General features: G+C 47.9%; 1 protein-coding gene, 1 long non-coding RNA gene and 1 pseudogene across 3 annotated transcripts in view; 2 read left to right on the plus strand and 1 right to left on the minus strand.

The window, feature by feature from the left end:
* LOC110323794 overlaps positions 1–4,350 on the plus strand; it is an 11,264-nt gene extending 6,914 nt beyond the window's left edge. The window contains exons 3-4 of the long non-coding RNA XR_002380645.1: positions 2,822–3,073; positions 3,284–4,350. This is a non-coding gene — a long non-coding RNA (uncharacterized LOC110323794). The remainder of the gene's footprint in view (positions 1–2,821; positions 3,074–3,283) is intronic.
* A 2,571-nt stretch (positions 4,351–6,921) lies between these two features.
* Positions 6,922–26,500, minus strand: part of Tceanc2 (transcription elongation factor A N-terminal and central domain containing 2) — a 37,743-nt gene continuing 18,164 nt past the window's right edge. The window contains exons 4-5 of the mRNA XM_021199811.2: positions 13,810–14,003; positions 6,922–7,896 (exon numbers count right to left, since the gene is read on the minus strand). Coding sequence (XP_021055470.1) covers positions 7,708–7,896; positions 13,810–14,003 — 383 coding nt within the window. The 3' untranslated portion in view covers positions 6,922–7,707. The remainder of the gene's footprint in view (positions 7,897–13,809; positions 14,004–26,500) is intronic.
* On the plus strand, positions 24,662–25,810 carry LOC110322898 (annotated as a pseudogene). The gene has a single exon (XR_002380610.2). The product of XR_002380610.2 is annotated as a glyceraldehyde-3-phosphate dehydrogenase pseudogene (transcript).

A 26,500-nucleotide genomic window follows, 5' to 3' on the forward strand; every position in this document is an offset into this window, starting at 1 on the left:
TGTGTGTGTGTGTGTGTGTGTGTGTGTGTGTGTGTGTGAGCTACAGATTATCAGCCCTGAAGTTATCAGAGCCCGTAACCACACATCCTGCTCAGGCCATGGCCTAACATTTTAGGATCTATTTTTATCCCCCCCCCCCACCTCTCCTCTCTCTCCCTCTCCTTCTCCCCACTACCCCCCTTTGTACATGTCTCTGTGTTTGTGTGTCTGTGTGAATACATGTCATGTGTGTGCTGGTGCCCACTGAAGCCCAGAGAGGATGTTGAATCCCCTGGAGCTGGAGTTAACAGGTGTCGTGAGGTATCTGCTATAAGTGCTGCGACTAGAACTCTGGTCCTCTGGAAGAGCAGCAGATGTTCTTATCAGCTGAGCCATCTCTCCGGCCCCTGCCTACTTTATAACTGGGGAAGGGTGTATCAAGAGGACAATTTGATCAACTGGGTACCAAAGACGTAGCTTCTTTCCTGCTGTCAGAGCCTTCCATCAGTGCCAAATGTGATTGACATCTTTGGCATATAGTAACATAGTAAACCTGATGGTCCGTGGTCAGATGACCTGTCTCCGCCAGAATTCTTGACCAGTCAGAAGATGTTTTTTGTTGTTGTTGTTGTTGTTGTTGTTGTTGTTGTTGTTGTTCTGTTTTGAGGGATCTACATAGCCCTGACTGTCCTAGAACCACTATGTAGACCAGGCTGGGCTCCGACTCAGAGAGATCTGTCTGCCTCTGCCTGCCGAGTGCTGGGATTGAAGGCGTGTGCCAGCATTATTGGTCATCCTTGGTGGTAAACGGAGTGGTCTTTCTTTGGATCCCCAGGGGCTACATTGTAGTTTTCCTGTGGGGTCTTGTCGTATACCCTGTAGATCATTTTTTTTACTCTGCCAACCATCTCAGATAATACAGGCTCTACCAGCTCAGCATGGCAGCTTGCAATACAGTCTGCACTTGCTTGTAAGCCCGTTTCTGTTCTGGGCCCTATACCACCCGGCAGCTTTGTGTCAGCCAAACCCGGCGAGGCTTGCTGGCCTGAGATTGTTTTCCTAATACTAGGAATGACCTGTGGCTGTTGCGACTGACTCTTCACAGAGTTCCCTTGTCTCTGGAGTGCGTGCTTCCGATACACCAGTGTTTTGCTTATCTGACCCAGTTAGCTGAGGTCTTCCATGTTGTCTGGGTGGAACAGATCATTGCAAACTTGTATCACAAGAGGGTTGGGGGCAGGCTGGTAAATGTATACCGAGAAACCCATACTGATAAATGTTGAATGTGAACGTGAACTGTTTCTGTCTTCCTTTCCACAGCCCAGTGGCTACATACCTGGTACCCGAGAACATGCTGATGTGCACATCTGGCCCAGATCCAGATGCAGATGCAGATGTAGATGCAGACAGAACTATCACTAAGTTTTGCTGTTGTTGTCTGGGATTCCTCTGCTTTGGCAGCAGCTAGCGCTGTAGCTTAGAGATGTGGTGACCTCCAGGCCTCCATCCCTTAAGTCTCTAAGGATGGCATCCATCAGCGTTCACTGGCAAGGCTGAACATCTGCTGGGAGTTTTGCTGGCTGGGCTACGTGAGATGGCTCAGCAGGTGGAGGTGCTTGCCGCCTAGCCCGGCACCCTGAGACCCACCCCTAGAGTTGGTAGGAGAGAATGACCTGCCCTAGGCTGACCTCTGACCTCCACCCACAAAGCACATCGTGGCATGCATCTCCCAGTAAATAGATATACAAAATATTTTTGTTGGCTATTTTATTGCCTTTTCTTTGAATTCCCATAAATCACAATCAAATGCCTTTAAAAGAAATGGTCTGTTTAGGACCAGAGAGATGGCTGAGTATGGTAAAGGCCGTCACCTCCGAGCTCAACAGCCTGTTTAATCACTGGTACCTACATGGTAGGAGGAGGGAACCGACTCTTGCAAGTTGTCCTCTGGCCTCCACACATAAACCACGGCATGCACCACCCACACTCCAAATCAGAGTGATTTAAACAACTTTTAAAAGGATGCCAGTTTATCATCTTTCTTCATCAGACGGTGAACTTGAGGCTAGAGTCGGTTCATTTATCCCATGACCTCTGTACCTGGCACATAAGAATTCAGCACCAAATGAATGATTCTGACAAGATAGGAAAACAGCATCATGGACATCATGGTCCTGTTGGATCTGGAGACCAGCCTGGCCAGCTTACGGATAATCCTGACAGCAACTCTATCGTTTGGGGGAATTTAAAAGGAAACACCATGTCATCCAGCCAAGCTAGTGCTCCTCTGAAGTCCGTGTCCCCTGCACCCTGTGTCCCTGCATGCCATGTCCCCTGAACCCCGTGTCCCTGCACCGTGTCCCCTGCACCCTGTGTCCCCTGCACCTTGTGTCCCCTGCACCCTGTGTCCCCCGCACCTCTTGTCCCCCACACTGTGTCCCCTGCACCCTGTGTCCCCCGCACCCTGTGTCCCCTGCACCTTGTGTCCCCTGCACCCTGTGTCCCCCGCACCGTGTCCCCTGCACCCTGTGTCCCCTGCATCCTGTGTCCCCTGCACCTTGTGTCCCCTGCACCCCGTGTCCCCCGCACCCCTTGTCCCCCGCACCGTGTCCCCCGCACCCTGTGTCCCTGCACCCTGTGTCCCCTGCACCTTGTGTCCCCCGCACCCCTTGTCCCCCACACCGTGTCCCCTGCACCCTGTGTCCCTGCATCCTGTGTCCCCTGCACCTTGTGTCCCCTGCACCCTGTGTCCCCCACACCCCGTGTCCCCCACACCCCTTGTCCCCCACACCATGTGTCCCCTGCACCCTGTGTCCTCTGCACCCTGTGTCCTCAGCACCAGTGGCAGCTCCCCAGCCTTGTTCTCCTCGATGGGCTGGTGCTTTCTGATTGTAGTAATGAGCGGTCACAGACTGGACCCTTGTCCTACGTGGCTGCAATAAGTGCATCCGGAACACATCGCCCATCTCAGGGTGAAGCTCGGAGGCCTGAGGCAGCCAGGGAAGAAAACCAAGGTTGACAGCTCCCAGTTTAAGAACCTGATATTCTATAAATGAAAAAAGACCAGCTGCCTGTCCCGTCACCACTGAATGCGGTAAGTGAGTTATCTAGGCCTCCTGTTAGTTCTCAAACCCGGAACTCCTAATGATATCTGTTTGGGCAACTCTAAACTCCATTTGTCAAAAAAAAAAAAAAAAAAAAAAAGTCTTCAATTTGCGGAATCTGAAGTTGGTGTTTTTTTCCCTCTCTAGGACTTAAATTGTTGAATGTTTTTCAAAGGTTGTTTCTCTTTATCTATTTCCAGAAGAACCACTTTATCTTGACTGCCTCCCTTAAAACCTTCTCCGGTCACCTATACCTGAGGGCCTATAGCTAAGGCCTACAGGACTCCTGAGACATTTTTTTTGCACACACCTCTCCTCTGTCCCTGCACTAAAACCTGGGATCCACTGTGCAGAGCAGGGCTTCCTCACACTGCCCAGACTCCTGGCCATGCTTCCAGCCTTTCTGCAGAGATGAACCTTCCGAGACCCTGTCCTCCTCTGAGGAGCTATTCACTCGCCTCCCCACCTCCTCAACATGTAAAACAAATGTCTACAGTAAACACCCGACAGGCCACATTGTAATTATTTACTTACCCGGCCTCACTGGACTAAGAGCCCCTCAAGTGGAAATTATATCTCGTTCGTTACTATCCCCAGTGCCACTCTAGTCCTTGGCATACAGAAGACACACAACATTTATTTGTTGACTGAATGAATGAAAATAAGGAGACTTAGTCCCTACCCAAAGGACCAGGACTTAAGACTTCAATTTAACCACTGGAAAAGGATCAATAATCTCTGGAGTGGATTCTAATGGTATGGTTCCTCTAGCAACTGAACACATGTATTAGACACAGAACACCCAGCCTTACAGGAGCAACCCTTTCATTTTTAACCATCTGGAGCCTGCAAGTACTTCTCAGCAGGAGGGCAGGCAACCAGGCCAGAGCTGGCTCCAGCCCCCTCCCCTCCATGGGCTCACAGCAGCTCCATTAGCGCCCGTGGAAATTCTGCTCATGCATCAAGGAGAAAACAACCACCAAGAACACGCTTGCTTTTCCTACCGCCAACACGCATCTCCTGAACCATTTTACCCTCCAGCTGACACTGCTGACATCTTCTGGATAGCAAGCAATTTGTTCTTAACTCACTCTGGACTCCTAAGTTAGCAGAACTCCTGGGTTGCTTATAAAGGAGGCCTTCTCTTTCCACCCTCTCCTTCCCCTCTTCTCTTCCCTAGAGCCAGGTACCACCAACTTGACCAATCCAAATGCTTTAGCCTGCCTGTTGCAGGATATTTGATCACATTGTGAGATTGCTATTTGCTAGAAAAACAAAAAACAAAAAAACAAACAAAAAAACAAAACCATGCTATTTCTAGTTGTGGTGTGGCTCAGCCCTTAGCACACACTATTAATCCCAAACAATGAAGGTTGAGTTAGTTTGTAGAAGGAAGCATGTATGTTTGAAAGTGGTGTGTAATTGAGTGATAAAATGATGAATCAGAGAAAGGTTTGAGAGAATAGGATCTGCCCAAAGAAGAGAGAGGAATGGGAGGCTACTTCAGAGAGCAGTGCAGAGAGAGAGAGAGAGAGAGAGAGAGAGAGAGAGAGAGAGAGAGAGAGAGAGGAAGGAGACAGTCTGGGAGTTTTACAGAGACAGGCTGCAGAGAGAACAAGCTAGACACAGGTGAAGACAGAAGGAGCCAGAGAAGGGGAAGGAGCCAGAAGATTAGAACAGATTGCCAAAGTTAATATGAGGCCAAGCAGAGCAATTCAGGAGAGGCCGTGAGAAAAGCCAGATTGAACCAGTCAGCATGGAGAGGAGTTTGACCCAGAACAGCTGAGTTGAATCAGCCAGCCAAGTTCAGAACAAGAAAGAGTGAGCTTATTCAGCCGTACGTCTCAGAAGCAAAAACATTTTAGGCCTAGATTAGTGTCGTACGCTAGAAGCTTCCAGGACAGGTGTAGATTAGCAGACGGAGGCAGCAAGCCTCAGAGAGGACAATTACAACAGGAACATGAAAGTGACACTTCACACTTGCCTGGCATGCTGTCTCCGGACAGCTAGACCTGTCACTTGTCCCTCTACTTCTGCGGCTTTCCACAGTCTGCTGGGGACGCACCTCAACCGTGCAGGTATCCCTTCCTCCAGGAAGCATTCCTGATTTGATCAGACCCACTCCTCTTTTCCCACTGCGAGTTGTTCAATTATACAGTCAACAGCTATGGACACCTCAGGCTCTGTTCCTGGTACTGGAGACTCACAAGGGAGGAAAACTCAAATACGACTTCCAGGAACTGGAAGCTCTCCAAGTGTCTTGGAGAAAGAGTAAAGGCGCAAATCAGCAAATAAGATTAAATTTAAAAGCCTCCCAGCATTTAAGGGGCTGAGGCAGGGGCAGCTCAAGTTTCAGGCCAGTGTGGGTTAACATGGCAAGACCACCTCACAACAATCATGCGAAATAAACGGAGTGATCAGCGAAGAAAGGGAAACAAGGCAGAGGTTCTCTGTTCTGCAGCGCTGGGATCTAACAGCCTCAGGGCCTCACACAAGCAAGGCAAGCGCTCTCCCGTGAGCTACGTTCCCAGACCTAGACCAGGTTACAGTGCTACAGAATAATTGTAAGGAAGAGAAATTGTACTTAATGGTTATCTGTGGGGCAATGGACCGTGCCAGGAAATTTTGGTAAGGTTGTGTGGATTCGGAAGCCCTGCACCTCATACCAGAGGATGGTAGGTGTTCACCTGTCCCCGACCAGGCCCCTGTCATGTGACCTCGACACCCCATGGAGAGGATTGGTCACATAGGTGCAGCATGCCAAGTCCTCCCACATGCAGATGAGGCGTCCCTAACATCTCAGACCAAGCCTATAGAAAGCATCTGCTGTCAGACCCTTAACCCACCCCCAAATGTTTATTATATAAGACCCTATCCAGAAGGCATAATGGTGTGAGAATTACTCCATCAAGGATCTTCTGAGAGCTTCTGTCATACAAGAGCTATAACACTTCCTGGGAAAAGTTCTCTCCCGAAGTTTCCGGGCCCACTGTGGTCACTTCCCACTCGGTGGTCCCTGACAAGGTCGCTACTCCCTGCACCCTCCCTCCCCCACCCCATGTGGTTGAGCTTCTGCTCCCTGCTTGAGCAACAGTGGCCCTCCCTTCTCGAGCCAGCACCCTGCCCCCCCTCACCCCCTCACCCTCAGGTAGCAAGAGCATAACTCCTGGACAGATCTAGCTGAGCAGGAGAAATGAGCAGGGGTGAAGACCTACAAGCCCCACATCACTTACCCCAGACCAGGGAACACTTGCAATGCAGAGAGCATCCTCTCCTGGCCCTTCCATCCGTGCTTTGCAAACAATCCTTTTCCTTCGAACATTCTCTCCCTCTCTCTGCCCCTTCCGGTCGTCCTGGAAACGTGCTTCCACACAGTTTACAGTCTTCCTTGGGCCTCGCTATCTTTTTCAGGTTCTGTGTATGTGTTTGCGTGTGTTTTGAGACAGGATCTTACTGTGTAGCCCTGGCTATCTTGGAACTCACTGTGTAGACCAGGCTAGCCTGCCTCTGCTTCCAAAGTGCTAGGGTAAAAGGTGTGTGCCACCAACCTGGCCTCCCTCCAGTTCTCGTCCCACCATTAACTTTACCAATGCCTTTTCTACCCCTTTACTCTGTCCACACTCTTTCCCTTTCCTGCTCCAAGCTCCTCTTTCCTCCCCGCCCCCACCCCCCTTTTGGAGACACAGTTATGTAGTAGCTCCAACTGGCTTGGTACTCACTACATAGCCCAAAGTGGTCTCAAACGCATAGCAATCCTCCTGCCTCAGACTGGGATTACAGGCAGGAGCCATCACGCTCAGCTCTGTAGTATGCTTCAAGGAGAAAACCATGCCTCTTGTTTTAGTACATCTCAGTTTATTATTACTTTTTAAAGAGCAAAGTACCATTTACATAATCATCCAAGCAGACATGTATAGATGTATTTCACTGAAAATCTTCACGTATGCATTTTTTTTCCTTACTGCAGTAAGTCACTGTGAGAGAAATTTCATTATGCATCTTCAACAGAGGCTGTATTCAAATGAACCCTGAGGTGCAGGGGGCTTCAGGCGAGCTCCTCATTAGAGGCCTCAGCATGGGGGCTCAGGAGCCCATCCCCAAAGGTCTTCCAGGGAGAGCTGAAAGGCTCAGATAAGTGAGCGGTGGCAAGCGGGGCTGGTCGCAGGCTCCAGTGGGCTCACCCCTGGGGTAGAGCAAAGAGTTCTTAGAGGCTTCGGAGCTGTCTAAACTCAGGGGGATGGAACCGCGTGAGGAGCAGCAGTAATTGAGTTTCAGTTACCTGCAGGGTGGTGAAATAAAGTGGTAACTTCATCTGCTGACATGGGGGAGTTTAGAGGTGTCCTCGGCAAGCTCACAGTGAAACCTGTCACCCTTCCATTGTGCTGGGTGCTGGTGACTGGATGGCACTTCCCAGTGACAGCCCCGTTCATCCCGTCAGGCAGGCAGCACCAGCGCAAAGCAGCTAATGAAGCTGCCCCCACAGGCCTGTCTCCCAGGGCTCCCCACGTTCTGTCTGAAGGAATGGCACCATGGGAGTATCCAGCACAGCCAACATCCGCATCACCCAAACTCAAAAGAGGCTTTGAATGGTGGCGCGAGGCCCAGTGCTGGGCCCGTCCTCGGGTCACTTTTTGTGGGTCTGTACAAACGTGCCGACTGGCAGCGCTCCGCTCTTCACCTGCTCCCGGATCTCAGCTCGGTGCTTTAATGTGAAGACCAGAGCGCGCACCGTCCTCCGGTAGGGCCTGTTAATGAGCCGGGAGCAGAGATGAAACGTTTCCCGCTCAATATTTTCAACCAGTAGGTGATCCATCTGAAAAACAGCAAAATTATCAAATTAGGGCCTTGCCTTGCATAAGGATTAAAGCAAGAGGCTGGCGCTCTCTGCTCTGGGGCCTCCATTAATCAACTGAAATTCAAGGACATCTACTTCCTGTCACAAGAGAAACAGGAAGAGCAAATTAATTCCACCCTGGCAATTAAGGAACAAGGCCATGTGCTTTGTGACAGGGACCTCATTCACAACCCCTGCCGGGTGGTAATATTTGCCATTATAACAGGAAACCGGCACCAGGCCCTGTGCTTTACCAACCAGGAAGCGGGGGCCCAAGGATAATAAATCAGAGTGACGATGCGTACCTCTTTGTTTTAAACGTGCCTTTTAACTTCGTGTAACGTTTTAGATTTGCTGGTCTGGATCCTGGGATGCTTACAGAGCAGTTTATAAATCATGCTCACATTTAATATTCGCAACTGATTATCACGTTTTACATCTGAGGAGGAGTTTCACAACTGAAGAGGCAGGGCTGGACGCAGTCTGACTCCAGAGTTCAAGTGTCTTCCCTTCAGCAGAGACACTCTTTGGCTGAGTCTGGATGGGGAAGCCACGTAGCAGTGCGGGTGATCTGCCTCAGGTCCAGGCCAGGCCGAGGTCACAGACCTAATCAAGGGCAGCCTCCATGGCTGATCAGGGACTTCCAACCAAACCTACTTTTCCAGGCCCATCTCCTAGTAGCCAGGGCCACCTTTCCCTAGGAATCACTCTGCTGGCTTATGTCAATGTAACACAAGGTACTCCTCTGAAGGAGGGAGCTTTAACTGAAAATGTCTGCGGAAGGTCAGGCTGCAGGCAAGTGTGTATGGCCTGCCTGCCTGCCTGTCTCTCTACCTCTCTTTCTTTCTTCTCCCCTCTCCCTTCCTTGCTTTCCCTCCCTCTCTCTCCTTCCTTTCTTTTCTGTCTGTCTCCCTTCCTCCCTCCCTCCCTCTCCCTCCTTTTTTGTTTTTTAAAGAAAGGATTTCTCTGTGTAGCTCTGGCTGTCCTGGAACTCATTCTGTAGACCAGGCTGGGCTCACACTCAGATCTGCCTGCCTCTGCCTCCCAAATGCTGGGATTAAAGAAAGGCATGTGCCACCACACCTGGCTGTAGAGAATTTTCTTATTTTGTGGTAAGGCCTAGTCCACTGTGGGTAGTACCACCCTGGTTTGGTGGTCCTAGGTTCTGTAAGACAAGCAGGGTGAGCAAGCCAGGGGAGGCAAGCCAGTAAGCAGCACCCCTCCATGGCCTCAGTATCTTCTCCTGCCTCTGGGTTCCTGCCCTGTTTGAATTCTTGCCTTGGCTTCCCTGAGTGAACTGTAATTTAGGGTGTTTCATCACAGCAACAGTAATCCTAATCAAGACACTCTGCTATGTTGGTATGTCAAGCTTAAGCAACCCCGACTCCAACACACATACACACACACACACACACACACACACACACACACACACACACACACACACACACACACACACACACACACACACACACACACACACACACACACACACACACACATACACACACACACACACACACACACACACACACACACACACACACACACATTCAGATAGCTTTGACATTCGGATAGCTGGACCCTCATATATGCACCATTCAGCAGTCACTACTCTCTCAGGTCTGATCTAGGGAATCCAGTGCAAAAAACCATGTTCTCCTCTGGACACTCACAGCATAGAAAGTTGGCATGTTCTCAGACATCATGGTGGTAGTGCCTTTAATCCCAGCACTCAGGAGGCAGAGGCAAGCAGATCTCTGAGTTTGAGGCCAGCCTGGTCTACAGCGCGAGTTCCAAGACAGCCAAGGCTACACAGAGAAACCCTGTCTAGAAAATACCACCACCACACCACCACCACCAGCTGGTGCCCTATGGCTACGTTATCTATATGTGTTACATATTCTCTCTTCTCTCGCTCTCTGATGGTGGTGTGGTGGTGTTAGGTGCATAGTAGGTGCTTGACAAATACCTGTTGAATGAATATTATTTCTCTCCGTTCACACCTCCCCTTTCTCCTGCACTTTTAATAGTATCAGTCCATAGCAGATAAAATGTAAATTAAGAGTTCCTTTTTGTTTTCTAGTTCATAAAATTCTACCCTCTTATAACAGTGGGCTCACCTGACATCACCTGAGACCTCGAGTTCCCAGATCATACTGTTGTGTGTGCACAGCAGCTGCTCCCAAAGGTCACTCTTTCTGCAAGCCTTATAGTTCTATTAGTCACTCACAGGCTCTAAGCCAGGGGAGGGGGAGCTTTTTGGAACAGGGAGGCAATTCTTCAGGCTTGTATGATCCCCTGGCACCTAGCAGATCCCATATTTGTTGATCTGTATATTCACCGGAGGCAAACTTTAGCACAACTGGATTTGTACACACTTCGCCACACTTCTTTTTGACCACTGGACACATTTGTGAGAGAGCTGGTCAAAGCCAGGGGCACAGTCTGAATCCATGAATCCATTAAACAAAGAAAAAAACAAAAAAACCCAACAGTCCTGTGTGAGAATATACCCCTGAGCTGGACCTCATTAGCACCATTTGCGACCAACTGGGCCACCAACCAGTGTCCCAACTCTTAATGATATGGCTCCCTTTAGAATCAGGTTCATTTTTTTAAATAACATAATAGGAAAATGATCCCAGGCCGTGTGTGAGGTAGGAAGGAGAGTGGATAATGAGGAAAGGGAAGTAAGAGAATGAGTCACCAGGGGATGCTCATGTGAGGAGAGATCTAAAGGACTGGGGAGAACAAAGACCCTGGAAGGGAAGGGGAAAGGGAACGGCTGGCTTCAGCAACAGCGTCGTCGTATTCGTCTGATCCATTATTCCAGGAACAAGGAAGGAATCCATGAACATGGAAAGCAAGGTCTGCAGCGTGATAAAGAGAGAACCTTCAGGGGTGCCCATTCGTCACACATGACTTCCACAGTTAAAGCATGAGCCGAAACAGAAACACGGGAGATTTGGGATATGCAAAAACACATGCTAGGATAAATGGAAAAAGTTTCGATGGCTGAGCTGGGAGCTCAGGTTTACTACTGTGTGATGAAGCACATTTACAGAGCCCTGCTGTCTGACGCAGACACAACCAACAATGGTTACTCTCAAGAGACGGGTATCAGGTGGGTCGTGGACTGACCGCAGGACAGAAATGACAGGCGCGAAGGTTAACCTATGTAATTATGTAAAAGGATTTCTGTCAATCTTTTGGACATATCAAACTAAAAACTACCATCAAAGCTGTTTACGCAAGGTAGACAGGGTGTTTGTTTTTCTTTTTTGAGCCAGGAAGAAGCATACTTTTTTTGAGTAAGTTGCATACTTCAAATTTTTGAAATTTACTCCTTGGGAACAAACCCTCTCAGCTCTACTGAACCTGATAGTCTTTCCAATTATGTCAGAAAGCACTAACGAATGTATCACTTTTTAAACTTCACTTTGCAACACTTGAGCGCTTACCACTTGATGTGCCATTTAAAGGATAATTAATGGATAAACTAAAAGGATAATTATTATGGAGTTTAATATAGCAGGCAAACTGCTCATTAATCCTTACAAGCATGGCTTCGTTATTATCATTTACTTAAAAAGATACCACAGGGAACTGATATTTACCACCACATTAACTACCTATTATAGACCACACTGTATGTTTCGGCAGTAATCCTGGTTTATTTAAAATATAAGCTTTATTTAAAATATCGAGTCTGTTGGCTAATCGATAATCTAGAAAATTACTTACAACTTTCACATTTTCTCTCTTCATTATTCATCTCAAAGCTTCCTTTAGTCAAAGTTAAGCTATCTTACAGCATAGTGAGTCTCTGCACTGTCAGACAGTTAAGCTCATATACATGAGAAATAAAGATGCACAGAACAGGACATATAAGATGACAGTAATTGAGATTGAGCAAGGTTCATGAGACAACACAAATATAAATAATTATGTCAATTTCTGGGAGGTTATTTAAATAATAAAAATATCTTATGGGACATTTGGCAAATAATTTGCCTTAAATAAATCTTGGATAACCATAGCTTGTCTGACATTTCATTAAAAAAACTATAATAATTCACCATAAAAGAAAACACACTGAAACGTTAACAACATTATCTCTAGGTGGTAGGTTCAATGGTAAAACTGTTTTTTTTCTTTCTGTTCCTACTTCATTTGGTATTTTAAGTTTTCATGTTTAAAAGCCCCAAGTCCTTCTTTAAAAGTATGAACAATATACTGTATGTCCGTTTGCTTCCTTTCCTGGATAAACACGTGAGGCAGAAGCAGATGCAGCAGCAGACGTAGCGTGTAAGCCAGGCTCTGAGCTCTTTCACTAATAGGTTTGCTATCATCTCTTCATGGATGGGTGTGCGTGATGTGCGTGGGCACACGGGGTACACTTGGATGCCTGGTCAGGGAACAACCTTGTGGAGCTGCTTCTCTCCTCCCCTCTAGATGTGTTTCTGGGATCCCAGGCTTGGACTGCCAGTGCCTCCACCCAGGGAACCACCAGGCCGGCCCCAAACTCCTATGTGTGCTAATTTATTCTTTAAGGATATTTCTTTTCTTTTTTCTTTCTTTCTTTCTTTCTTTCTCTTTCTTTCTTTCTCTCTCTCTCTCTCTCTCTCTCTCTCTCTCTCTCTCTCTCTCTCTTNTGGCCTTGAACTCAGAAATCCGTCTGCCTCTGCCTCCCAAGTGCTGGGATTAAACTTACAATAGGAAAAATATGGATGACATATGTATTTTCACAACATTAGCTTCTTTATTTTTTGAGACAGGCTCACTATCCAGGCTGACCTGGAACTGATTATGTATCCCAGGTTGGCTTTGAACCTACAGATCTGTGTACCTCTACTTACGCAGAGCTGGGATCAAAAGTGTGTGCCACCACACCTGGCTCATGATTAATATTATTAATAATGAACAAAATTTTATCCATATGTATACGTCAAACAAGTCACCTGTTCTTCCTGCTATAGGGTTACAGGGAATATGCCTATGGCGTTGATACTATGCCACAGATCTGAAGGTACAGGTCTTGACAAATAATGAGGGAAGAGCCTTTTTTCTTTATTTCCACTGATATTTTACAACATTTCAAAATTTTTATTTCAATTGAAGAAAAAGAACTGAAACGGAAAGAAACCAACATTCATTAAATGACTTTTTGTTAGTTTTGAGACAGGGTTTCTCCATGTAGCCCAGCCTGTCCTAGAATTTTCTCTGTAGACCAGGCTGGCCTCAAACTCACACAGATCCTCCTGCCTCTGCCTCCCAATGTACCACCACCTCCTGACCATCAAATGACTTCTAAGCAGTAGGCACCACTGCCCATTTCCTTATAGAAACCGTTCATTTGAGTTTCCCAAGACTCGGGTGGTGGGATTCCGAGTCAGTCACAGTGGAGCATGGGTCTCAGCGATGCTGAGCAATGTGTCTGAGGTACACAATGGAGACCTGAACTGGGGCCTGGGTCTTGGTAGTTCCAAAGCCAACGTGCAACACTGTCTCCCCAAATGCTTACAAATCCAGATTCCTTAAAGAATAACCTACCAGTTTAATTTAATTTATTGAATAACTCAACATTTTTGTGTATGTGCATGTGTCTATGGGTATGTATGTGTTTGTGTATTGAGTGTCTAAAAGGTCAGAAGAGGGATCAGGTCCCTGGAGCTGTAGTTATGCAGGTGGTTGTGAGCCACCAAGTGGGGCGTTGGGAACTAAACTTGAGCCCACTGCAAGAGCATCAAGTGGTGGTCTTGACTGCTGAGACATCTCCAGCCCTGAGAATAACTGCAGACTGCGCCTGATGAAGGGGAGAGCCCGTCCTGGGAACACGGGCTCATTTCATTAGAAGCCCCCACAATCAGAGGTTACGCAAGACCTTACCTTCAATTCCAAGGCTTCTGAAAGTAATTTCTGGGCATTTTTTCTAAATGACTCAGTTTTTGGATCACTCCGGACTTCAATAGAAGGTCTGTCCAAATGTTTTTCAATGAAAGTCTTCCACTCAGTGTAAACTTCTTTGGCAAGACCGGCCACCTCTGGGTCTGCATGCCTGCGCATCTTGTTCACAGCATGACCTAGAGCAGGAGAGAATCAGAAGGAAATACACCTGTCTGCTGGAAGGCAGTGTTGCAGGATAGTCGGTCACACTCTGACCCCGAGATTGTGTTATTTACCAGAAACACCTGTTTTTAGTTGTGGTGTGGCTCAGACTTAGCACACACCTTTAAGCCAAGAGCTTTCTGTTAGAATATTGTAAACAGGATTTAATAAAGTCAACCATGGGCCAAGAGGAGGGGACCAGTTGACAGGAAGTGAATGGAGGATTATTAAGAAAAAAATGAGAGTAAGAGGGAGTCAGGAGGACGGATAGAGACGCACAGGAGTAGAAGGGAGAGTCATCAGTCTGAGGTATTTTTTTGAGCCGGGCATGACACTCCTGGGCTGCTGTGCTGGCTGAGGAGGAAGGTCAGCTGTGTGCTTTCTCTGCCTCTGAGATAGCAGGCCTTCACCCCTGTGTCTGGCTCTGGCGTCCTCACTGGTAAAATGAAACAATTGAGGTTTATACAGGGCTCGACAGGCTGCTGTGTGGCCCTGAGGAGAATTCACATACTCAAAGATGCAGATTTCTGTGCAAGCAAGGTGCGTTTCTTGGAGGTGAAATGAGACAATCCCCGGGGACTGAACTGGTCAATGTAGCAAGTCAGAAAGAACAGAGAAGGCGGGCATGGGGCCCATGCTTTTAGACCCAACACTCAGGAGGCAAGGTCAGGGCAGCAGATCTTGCTGAGTTCAAGGCCAGCCTGGTCTACATAGGGAATTTAGACCAGTCAAGGTTAGTGAGACCCTGTCTCAAACAACGACAGAAGGGGAAGGTTCCAAAATTGCAACAAAAGAGAATGAATTCAACATTTATCTTTTTTGGAATCTTACTATAAAAAGTAAAAAAAAAAAACCATATTTACTATTTATTAAAAGACTTGTTGGTGGACATGGGCGTTACATGCATGTTTCTACAGGTAGCTGATCGTGTGGGCGTGCATGAAGGCTGGAGGCTGGTGTCTGGATACCTTTCTCAACTGCTTCTCCATTTTATCATTATTACTTAACTTATATTACGTGTATGAGTATTTGTTTATGTTCACATTTGTATTTGTGTACCATGTATATACTGGTGCCTGTGAAGGTCAGAAGAGCTCAGAGCCTTTGGAACTGGAATTACAGATGGCTGTGAGCTGCCATGTGGGTACTGGGAACCAAATCCAGTTCCCTGCAAGGGGAAAAGCTCTTAGCCATTGAACCTTCTCTCCAGCCCCTCTGTCCTTATTTTTGGAGACAGGATCTGTTTTAACCTGAAGCTGACTGCTTCAGTAAGTCTGACTATCGACAAGTCCTGGGGATCCTCCTGTCCACAGGAGGCAGCTGCCATCCCTGGCTGTGTGAGTTCTGGTGACTGAGGCATAGATCTTCATGCTTGCACAGTAAACACTTCACCAACCGATTCTCTCTCTCTGTCTGTCTGTCTGTCTGTCTGTCTCTCTCTCTCTCTCTCTCTCACACACACACACACACACATCCTCCCTCCCACTGCTTCTATGAGGGTGTTCCTCCACCTACCCACTCCCACCTCCCCGCCCTCGATTCCCCTACACTGGGAAATCTATTCAGCCTTCACAGGACCAAGGACCTCTCCTCCCATTGATGCATGACAAGGCCATCCTCTGCTACATATGCAGCTGGAGCCACGTGTACTCCTTTGTTGATGGCTTAGTCCATTTCTGGAGGGGTCTGGTTGGTTGATATTGTTGTTTTTCCTATGGGGTTGCAAACCCCTTCAACTTCTTCAGGCCCTTCTCTAACTCCTCTACTGGGAACCTCTCGCTCAGTCCAATGGTTGGCTGCGAGCATCCGCCTCTGTATTTGTAAGGCTCTGGCAGGGCCTCTCAGGAGACAGCCATATCAGGCTCCTTTCAGCATGCACTTAAAAGAACACTTTTTATTCAACTAATATAAACAGAAGACATTTACAGGCCCTGATAAACGATGCAATCAGAAAACAACTACCAGTACAAGGAAAGGCTGATGGGGACTTGGTGGGGGTGGGGTGCACTGCACATCTGTGTCTGTGTCCTGACCCCTATGAGAGGGGCTGAGACAAAGGACCTGACATCTCTGCCTGTGACTAGTTCTACTCGCCTCCCTCAGAGAAAAATAGGAACCACAATCCACCGACCATTCAAAGCTAGCTCCCAGACATTCTGTAAGACAATGGGCAGGGTTGCCTCAGCCGATGGCACTGTTTACAAAAGGACAGCTTCAGCATCTGAGGCCTGGTCACCAAGTGGATGTGTGACCTAATTCCTGGACAGAACCACATAAAGGGTATTTTGAAATAAACAAGAATATGGATATGTACTAAATATTAAATTATACTAGGGAGTTGTTAATTTGGTTAAGCACAATACCCACGTTTTGACTAACTACAAAACCTTGTAGACGTTGCCGAGATATTCACTGATGCCCGTGCTGGAGCCGTGGAGTCTGCTGAGCTCAGGAGCCCTGGTGTTGTCCATCCCAGCAGCTAGAGCGGACTCGGCTGCTCCTCAGCATTCCTTCTGTGAGATCACACTACCCGCAGTGTCACTACCCACGGTGTCACTACCTATGGTGTCACTACCCACAGTGTCACTACCGATGGTGGTGTCACTATTCATGGTGACGAATCTTATTTTGTCTTTTTAATTTTTGACATTTATTTACTGTGCTTAGTGCATGACGTGTTTGTGTGGGTGTGGGGGTCTTCTGTTTGCATACCATGGCACACATCTGGAGGTCAGAGGACAACTGTGGAGTTAGCTCTCTCGTCTACCATGTGGGTCCCAGAGACCAAACTCAGTTTGTTAGGCTTGGTGACAAGTGCCTATATTTGCTGAGCTATCTCTCTACACTCTATTTTCTCTTTTAAAGAATTTCTGCCCCCAAACATAAGTTTGATTATTTCACTTTTCTATTTAAACCCTTAAGTGCTGCAGCCAACTCTTCGCAGGACTCCCTTCCCAATCTGCCATCCTCCCACCCACTCCGTAGCTGCACTTCCAGCTGCCCTCTTCCGGCCATCCTACCCCAGCTGCTCGTAAGCGCCTAAGGTGCTTGAATGTATTTTGTCTCTTTACTTTGGCGCACACAACCCTGTAGCATCCTGCGCCTGGAATGCTCTCATCCCTCTTCAGATGGTTAGCTTTCGGCTTTTAAGACTCATTCAGAATCCCTCCTCCAGGAAGTAAGTCTTCCTTAGTTACCACAGCTTTGCTGGCACCTCACCCTGCACCTTGTGATCAGAATGATCACTAGTGTGCACTGTACCTATGTGCCAGTCAGCTCTTGCTCACCAAGAGAGCTCTTGGGGAACACCCTCTCCTTCGGGCTTCCATTGGTGAGCACTGTAGCAAGAGCGGGCTGGCTGACACCCACAGGAACACATATTGGACTAAAGCACTTAACACACGATCTAAACAACACAGAATATATCACATAGAAGACTGGAAAGAAATGCACGAGACACCAGTAGACACACAAAACACCAGCAGAGAAATTGATTTGAAAACCGGGGGTGGCAACTCAAGGTTGTGAGGTTAATGCTCAGATTGGTGGCAGGACACCAAAAGCACATATCCTTGGTTACATCTCAAGATTGAGAACAGCCTGTGCTACATGAGACCTTATTTAAAAGGAGGGGGGAGGAGGAGAATGAGGAGAATGAGGAGGAGGAGGAGGAGGAGGAAGAGGAGGAGGAGAAGGAAGGGAAGGAGGAAGAAGAAGAGGAGGAAGAGACTGTAGATTTAACAGGATCTCAATTTAATTTAAAAAAAAAATTCACAGCCGGGCAGTGGTGGTGCACACCTTTGATTCCAGTACTTGGGAGACAGAGGCAGTTGGATCTGAGTTAGAGGCTAGTCTGGTTTACAGAGTGAGTTCCAGGACATCCATGGCTGCACAGAGAAACCTTGTCTCAACACACACACACACACACACACACACACACACACACACACACGAAGAAAGAAAGGAAAAAAAACTACAGTAGGTAGTGTTTATTAGGACACAAATATTTCTAGACTAGCTTTGGAACTATACTGCACAAAAGCATAAAATCCTACTGTTTACCAGAGGGATTAATCTACTATAGATAGCTTCTAAGCATCAGAGCACATTGTAAAGCAACATTACTTAAAGTTACACTAAAACAAATGGATGAATCTATGAAAGAAAATAAGGCTCAGGAACATAAATAGTTAAGAATCTAATATAAAGTTGGGCATGGTGGCATGTGCCTGCAGCTCCTCCAGAGGTTGAGGAGGGATTGACAATCGGTCACGTAAGCCCACCAAGTTTGAGGGCAGCTTAGGTAACAATGCGAGATCCCATCTGAGAGGGAGATGGGAAAGTACGGATTTAATATGTATTAAGAGAGTTATTGAACAAAGGGAAGCAGAGTTCAATTTGAGCAACTGTCAAACCATCTCCCCAGTTATGCCAAAGGCACAGCCCCAACCTGCTCTACTCACTCACTCTTCTTGGGACACTTGCTGAAGGCGGTTTGTACAAGGTTCTAGGCCAGGCACAAGTCATGCAGGGCTCGAAACAATCGCCACTTTATTTTGTTTTGTTTTGTTTTTTGAGACAGGGTTTCTCTGTGTAGCCCTGGCTGTCCTGGAACTCACTTTGTAGACCAGGCTGGCCTCAAACTCAGAAATCCGCCTGCTTCTGCCTCCCAAGTGCTGGGATTAAAGGCGTGCGCCACCACGCCCGGCTCACTTTGTGTTTTTCGCATTTACAACACTGAACAACAGCATAAAGAACCGTCTGTGAGTTAATAGTCGCAAGGACAGGAGGCTGCCTCTAGAGAGGAGAGTGCAGCAGGGGTGGTCCTGCTTCTCGCTGATGCGTGTTTCAGACGTGTCTAGTAAGCGCTGCGCTGGGCTCCCGGTGTGAGAGGGTGCGGACACTGGAAGGCAGATGAGAGCCCTTTGTAAGTAACTCCTTAAGCATGAGCTTACACTTGCTGCCTAGAGAAACCCTGTCTCGGGGAAAAAAAAGCGAAAGATGGCATTGCAGGACTCAGGTACCTGAACCGAAGGCACTGACAGCCACAGAGATTCTGCTTTATGCCCAACCCCGGGAACAGAGGTGAACAGTGACAATCCAGGGGTCAGCTTTTGCTTACCCTGTCAAAGTGTGCAAAGAAAACATGCGAATAGAAATGTCCTCTATGTGCTGTTCGAAGTAGGAAAAAGCTAGGACCAACCTCTGAGTTCACCATCAAGGGGCCATTCCACCGGTGACAGCACAGTCACCCTAACTGGAACAAGTAAGCTGCACACATCAGTACACACCTGTTAGTAACCCAGCACTCAGGACGGGGAGGCAGGCCTGGGCTATGCAGTCAGACCTGGTCTCAAAAAAATCCACACTATAAAAACGATAAAAAAACAGAAAAGGCAAATACTCAAGTAGCTCTACATATAGAGCCATAGAAAGATAATCATTTCTCAAGTAAAGTTAAAACAGAAGAGTACATTTAGCGTGAGCCAATATTTATTTTAAAAATTACATATGTAGATACATGTAAACACCATATTTGTTTACATACAGAGAAAAAAGTCTTAAAGGATTTATGACAAAATTATTACCAGAGGTGTCTTCTGAGTGGTAGGCCTCTGTGTTGGCACATCAGCTTACACACCAAGAGGCTGCACACGCGCCCTTAACAGCAGCAATGTGCAGAGCCAGGGCCTGCCCACCACCTGGTCCTCACTGCATCTTCTGCTCTCTAGAAAAGGCACACTGGTCTCCAGGTTTGAGGGAAAAAACAAAAGATGCACTCTCTTGTGTCAAATCCAGGGGCCTTCTCTGTCCCAGCACGACTTAGCCTCTGTGGCACCAGAGACTGTGGCCTTCTTCCTTCTGAACTTTTTTCTTCCAGTCCTTCTTGGATACTATCTGTCACATCCGGATCTGCTGCCTGCACATTCTGTGACTTACCCTTAATTACTTGAGGATCCCAGCCTGGACACTTTCCCTGGCTTCTTTCCCAAGTAACCTTACCTACTCCTGTGGTCCAACCTCTGCCTGAAAGCAGGCATCTTCCAAATATGTGTATCTCTAGCCAAGGGTTCTCCTGGGCATGGGACCACATCTCCAGCATCTTCCCGGACATCTAACTCAACATTTTTGCCACACATGTTCATGTTCTCCTGTCTGCTCACTCGAAGACACAGGTCCACACTTTAACACTTCCTACCGTCCTTCCTCTTCCTCCACCTCTCTCTGAGCCTACCGCCCGACTCACGTTCTAATCGCCTCTGCCTGGGTCTACTCAAACAGTCACATGCTTCCATTAGGAGGTGAAAACAAGTATTTAGATACTCTAGGCAGGGCTGGCAAGGCGGAGAGCATTTGCTCAGCATGCCATGCTCAATCTCTGTCCCTGACCTGGTCCTTTCCAATTCATCTTCTAGCTGAAGCTGTAACCCTGTTGTAAGGGGATCTGATGAGGACACGGGTATCACTCAGTGGTAAATATTTGCCTCGTAAGAGGAAGAGAAAGACACTGAGGAAAAGGGGAAGGGGAATAAAACAGTGAGAGAGAGTATGAATCGCAAAGTGCCCTCAAGTTAACATCTAAGTATAGCATGAAAGTTCTGGATGTCTGGGGCCACTGGGGCCTAGCCCCTCCCCTGTGACACCTTCTGCCATCCCAGCTCTTCCACAGAAATTAAAATTGCATGCCTGCTTTGGGTCATGCTGTCTGGCCTTGTCACATTTCTGAGTCTTAGTGCACACGGCTCCTTCTGCCTGGAATATTTGTTGTTGTTGTTGTGCTAGAGATCAAACAAGGGTCCTTATACTTTCTGGGCAAACGTTCTACCACAGACCTACCTAGAACAGCTAAACACTAACTCTCTGCTCTAAGTTGCCAACATCCTGAGGGCAAAAGCTTACTCTAAGTGGTATTATTCCCAGTCCTCAGCACAAGGTTATCACAAAAGAAGTAGTGTTTGCTGAATTGAGTCAAACCATTTTTGGTTTTTGTGCATTTGTTGTTGTTCGAGACAGAATTTCTTTGTGTAGCCCTGGCTATCCTGGAACTCACTACGTAGACCAGGCTGCCCTCGAACTCACCCTCCACCCTGCCTCTGTCTCCTGAGTGCTTGGTTTGAAGGTGTGTGCCACCATAGCTGGCTCAAACCGTCAGATTTAAAACACACTTGGCTTCCCAGTGAGTTTGGGGCTAATGCTTAGATCCAGACGCGGCTGCAGGAGCCCTGCAGTAACAAGGGGAATTCAAAGGCACTGAGGCGGTAACGCTGTGGGCTCTGCCCCCCAGCTCCTGCCCACCTCACCAGGCTCTACTCTGACTTAACAATAATTAGACAGTTCTAATGTACCCTTTCAGGATGGTAAGCTGGAGCTCAGTAGAGTCATTTGCCCAGGTCTCCCAGCTAGGGAGTCCTGAGAGCAGGATCCGAACATAGCACTGTGACTCTCATAGCCTGCATGAGGGCCTGGCATGGCGGCCACTGAGGCCCTACTGAGATGATGTGATGCCCCCTCTTAGAAATCTCCAACTAGAAAAGGACAGGCCCTAAGAAACAGCTGGAGGCCAGAGGGCTTGACAACCATGCCAGGGCAATGGAGTCCCTGCTTTTAGCCTGCAGGGGCCAGCATATCCCACAGAGCTCCCACAAAGGTGATGCTCAGAGCAGTACGGAGGATCGCAGGTGTCAGTCTAGGAAGACAACCGAGGAAAAGCAGGGCTAAAAGCCAGGTGTAGAGGATCTGCAGGTATCAACGAGGAAAAGCAAGGCTAAAAGTCAGGTTGGGGGGAGGGGTGCAACATTGCTGACAAGAGGCGAGAATCTCATCAGAAGAGTGAGATGGAGAAGGGCAATCTGGTTGGTCTGAGGCAGCAGTAGAGTGAGCTTGAGTGCCTAGTTTGTAGACAAACGTGAGCTGGACACATTTAGAACCCAGAGGGAGTGTTAAGGTAGTAAGAAACTATTGTAGGGAGCTTCTTAGTACTGCACAAGTCTGTGGTGCGGCCAAGTGTTTCCCACTGTTCACGCATCCGGGGACTGGTGGATGCTTTAGAAGGAGGGACTAAGTGGAAGATCATGGTGATGAACCTTTGAAGGGAGGTTGCTCCTCCGTCTCTCTGCTTTCTCACAGCATGAGGTGGAGTCACACAGTCTCCACCACGATCTCTGCTTCCCCAGGGCTTGGGAGCAGTGGAGCCAAGTGAGCATGGCTGAGACCTGACCCTGGTCAGCATGGAGCTCCTCTCCTTTGAACTGGTGTTCTTAGGTATCGTCCTGGCGATGGAGGGCTGACCAGCAGAGACTCTAACTTAACTCCCACAAGCCCAGAACAACCTTGAGAAGATGCAACAATTCCCTGTCTTGCAAGTAAAGAGCCTGAGGTCCTGAGGGCTAGTAATTTGGGAAGTATGGTAGAAACCAGGGCTAGTGTGAAGGGCATAGAGAAGCAGCCCAGCATTCGCCCAGTGTTCGCCCCACTCTATCACCTGTGGTGATCAAACAGCCCTACCTTCTCTGATTTCAATGAAAAAAAGAATGAGGTTGCATGACCTTTCCCCAAGGTTACCAGTTGGTCAGTAGCTACATCAAGGAAGTTAATGATCTGCAAAAAGTCATTATTTGCTCCATGAAGTTTATATTTTAAAGTAAACAGTGTCACTGCTGGTCTTATAACCTGGGTCAGGTCCCCTGGGTTTAAGGTTAAGGGTTTCTGCATCCTAACACATTGTTAAGACAAATTCCCCACAGGAAGCAGCCCTTTGCTGATTTAACAAACACTACTAAATACCAAGTATATCCCAGGCCCGGGCTGGGCACTGGTCAAATGCTGAGCAAACCAGGGCCCTGCAGTAAGGATCTGCGGCGGATGGGACTAACGCTGACTCAGGATGCTATTTACAGGCCCTAAAGAACAAATGAGTCAACTCAACTATCCAGGGAATACCACAAAAGAGGCAGGGCTGCCCCTGAGTCTTCATAACTATTCAAAGAGAGAAGACTAGCATAAGGGAGCAAGAACATGGAAGCCTGAAACAGTGAGCACAAGTGAGGATGTGGGAGACAAAACGGTGCCCAAGAGACGCCCGCATCACCTCTGTGACTACAGCATCACCTCTGTGACTGCATTACTTTAAACGGCACAGGGGCCTACAGGTGTGATTCAGGTTAAGGGTCCTGAGATTAGATAAGCTTTGATTTCCCATGAGCCCCTTAAATTAGGACATGGTGTCTATGTGGAAGAAGCAGAAGGGTGGGTCAGGAGACTCTGGGTGTGAGGAGAGTTCTAATTCACTCATTTGAAGAAGGAGAAAGGGGACTGCAAGCTAAGGAACACAGGTAGCTTTTAAGAAGGAGCCTGTGGAAGGCGTGTGACCCGCCAACACCTTCCCTTCAGCTTTGCAGGTGTCGGAAGTGGAGAACACAGTAAGGAATGTCTTAGTACTGTTGCTCATCATTTGGCTGTCTGACTCGGAGCAAGTTACTTTAAACTCCCGAAGCTTCAATTTTCCAATTTTCAAAATGGAGAAAATAATTATAATGACTTTACAGGACTGTTACATGGGTCAAAGTGTCATGGATGTGACAGCACTTTATAAATATGTGTAGCTATTTACTGCAGTTAGCCAAGCATGAGTTAAAGTAGCGAGGAGGCATCTCTGAAATCAGGTCACTAGAACAGACAGACCCATTTCCCTGGACTCTCACAGGCAGACCTGTAGGTGGCCCGCCTGCTTGCCTGCCAGCCTCTCTCCTCGATTCCCTCAGCTTTGGTTTGCTCGATGCCCCTTGCCCCCTGGTTTTATGAAGAATCTACTCACAGAGGCCCAATAACTGCAAGGCTCAAACGTCTTTTCATAGCTGGCCCTCAGCTTCCTTGACTATGTCAGAGTCTTGGGGTCACTCATTTCCAGTGTCTCTGAAGACACTTGTCCCTGGTCCACGTGGCACTTCCTGGCCTGCTTTTCTCCTGCTCCCACAGTCTCTTAGCCTCTCTGCAGCTGCTCTTCTTCCCACTTCCTTACCATGAATTTCCTTCCAGCTTCAAGCCTTTGGCCTTTTCCTCCTTCCTTGAACTCAGAGAATTCACTCACTTTTGTGATTCTAAACAGATGATTCCCAGAAACTTACTCCCAAATATGTATTTCTAGTCTAACAGTCTCATTTGAGCTGGACATTTCCATTAAAAGAGTTTAAAGGCTGGGTGTGGTGGCATACACCTTTAATATCAGCATTTGGGAGGCAGAGGCAGGAGACTCTCTGTGAATTTGAGGCCAGCCTTTGTCTACAAAGTGAGTTGCAGGACGCCAGTGCTGTTATTCAGAGAAACCCTGTCTCAAAAAACCAAAATGATAAACTCTTACCAGTAAATGAACAAAGGACACAAATAAAGAGAGAGAGAGAGAGAGAGAGAGAGAGACAGAGAGAGAGACAGAGAGACAGAGAGACAGAGAGACAGAGAGAAAGGCAAAAGGACAAAAGGCTGACAAGCCTATTACACTTAAGTCTACTTAGTAAATGAAAATAAGAATCTATTCCTCTGACCTATCTATTTTTGGCCTGTTGGATTACTGAGAGTTTAAGAAAGATGTAGGCGGCTCTCTGCTCCGCCCTGTTCCAGAGACAGCCACATCTTCTTGTGCAGTGTCAGCCTTGTCCCGTAGACAAAATGGTGAAGGTCGGTGTGAACGGATTTGGCCGTATTGGGCACCTGGTCACCAGGGCTGCCGTCTGCTCTGGCAAAGTGGAGATTGTTGCCATCAATGACCCCTTCATTGACCTCAACTACATGGTCTACATGTTCCAGTATGACTTCACCCATGGCAAATTCAATGGCATAGTCAAGGCCAAGAATGGGAAACTTGTCATCAACAGGAAACCCATCACCATCTTCCAGGAGCGAGACCCCGCTAACATCAAATGGGGTGATGCCGGTGCTGAATATGTTGTGGAGTCTACTGGCGTCTTCACTACCATGGAGAAGGCTGGGGCCCACTTGAAGGGTGGAGCCAAAAGGGTCATCATCTCTGCCCCTTCTGCTGATGCCCCCTATGTTTGTGGTGGGTGTGAACCACGAGAAATATGACAACTCACTCAAGATTGTCAGCAATGCATCCTGCACCACCAACTGCTTAGCGCCCTTGGCCAAGGTCATCCATGACAACTTTGGCATCATGAAAGGGCTCATGACCACGGTTCATGCCATCACTGCCACTCAGAAGACTGGGGATGGCCCCTCTGGAAAGCTGTGGCGTGATGGCCGTGGGGCTACCCAGAACATCATCCCTGCATCCACTGGTGCTGCCAAGGCAGTGGGCAAGGTCATCCCAGAGCTGAACGGGAAGCTCACTGGCATGGCCTTCCGTGTTCCTACCCCCAATGTGTCCGTCGTGGACCTGACATACCGCCTGGAGAAACCTGCCAAGTATGACGACATCAAGAAGGTGGTGAAGCAGGCATCTAAGGGCCCACTGAAGGGCATCCTGGGCTACACTGAGGACCAGGTTGTCTCCTGTGACTTCAAAACAACTCCCACTCTTCCACCTTTGATGCCGGGGCTGGCATTGCTCTCAATGACAACTTTGTCAAGCTCATTTCCTGGTATGACAATGAATATGGCTACAGCAACAGGGTGGTGGACCTCATGGCCTACATGGCCTCCAAGGAGTAAGAAACCCTGGACCACCCACCCCAGCAAGGACACTGAGAGCAAGAGAGAGGCCCTGGGTTGCTGAAGAGTCCCTATCCCAACTGGCTCCCAACCCTGAGCATCTGCCTCACAATTTCCACCCCAGATCCCCATAATAACAGGAGGGGTCTAGGGAGCCCTCCCTACTCTTAAATACCATCAATAAAGTTTGCTGCACCCACAAAAAAAAAAAAAAAAGAAAAAAAAGAAAGATGTAGGCATGCAAATGAAGACGACGTCCCTAGGATGTAAGATTCCTACCCAGATGAAGACAGGAGGCGCACAGGGCAGTCTAGATGAAGGCCTCGGGTAGGCAGCGCAAGGCTGGGCTGCCCTTCCTGAACAAGCATACTTGCTGGGGAAAACAAGAAGCAGAGCTGGAAGGGAAGCAGAGCCGTGGAGAATCCTGCCAAACCCTGGCCCTTTCCGCTCTCGGACAAGCACACCCTGCACTCGGGCTCTGAAACAGTGAGGCGTGAGACAGCACATACAACAGCACGGCCCTGCTGGCCCAGAGTTACTGCTCAGCACATAGACAATAAAGAGACAAATAATCAAATAAGTAATTACAAACCAAGATAAGAAACCACTTAAAAATACAGAAGTAGCAGTCGGCTCAGTGTCACTTATGCCAAGAGAAAGGAAAATAATCAACGGTTTCAAATCACAGGTCTGGAAGATGAGAACTGAGACAAGACATTGGATTTGGACAGAATAAAATCACTGTGTCCTGAGAGAGAAGTGCGAGTGTGGGAGAAGCCCGCTGGGAGAGACAGAGAGGCCAGAGAAG

Source organism: Mus pahari, chromosome 6 (assembly GCF_900095145.1).
Source record: "Mus pahari chromosome 6, PAHARI_EIJ_v1.1, whole genome shotgun sequence".
Taxonomy (NCBI): domain Eukaryota; kingdom Metazoa; phylum Chordata; class Mammalia; order Rodentia; family Muridae; genus Mus; species Mus pahari.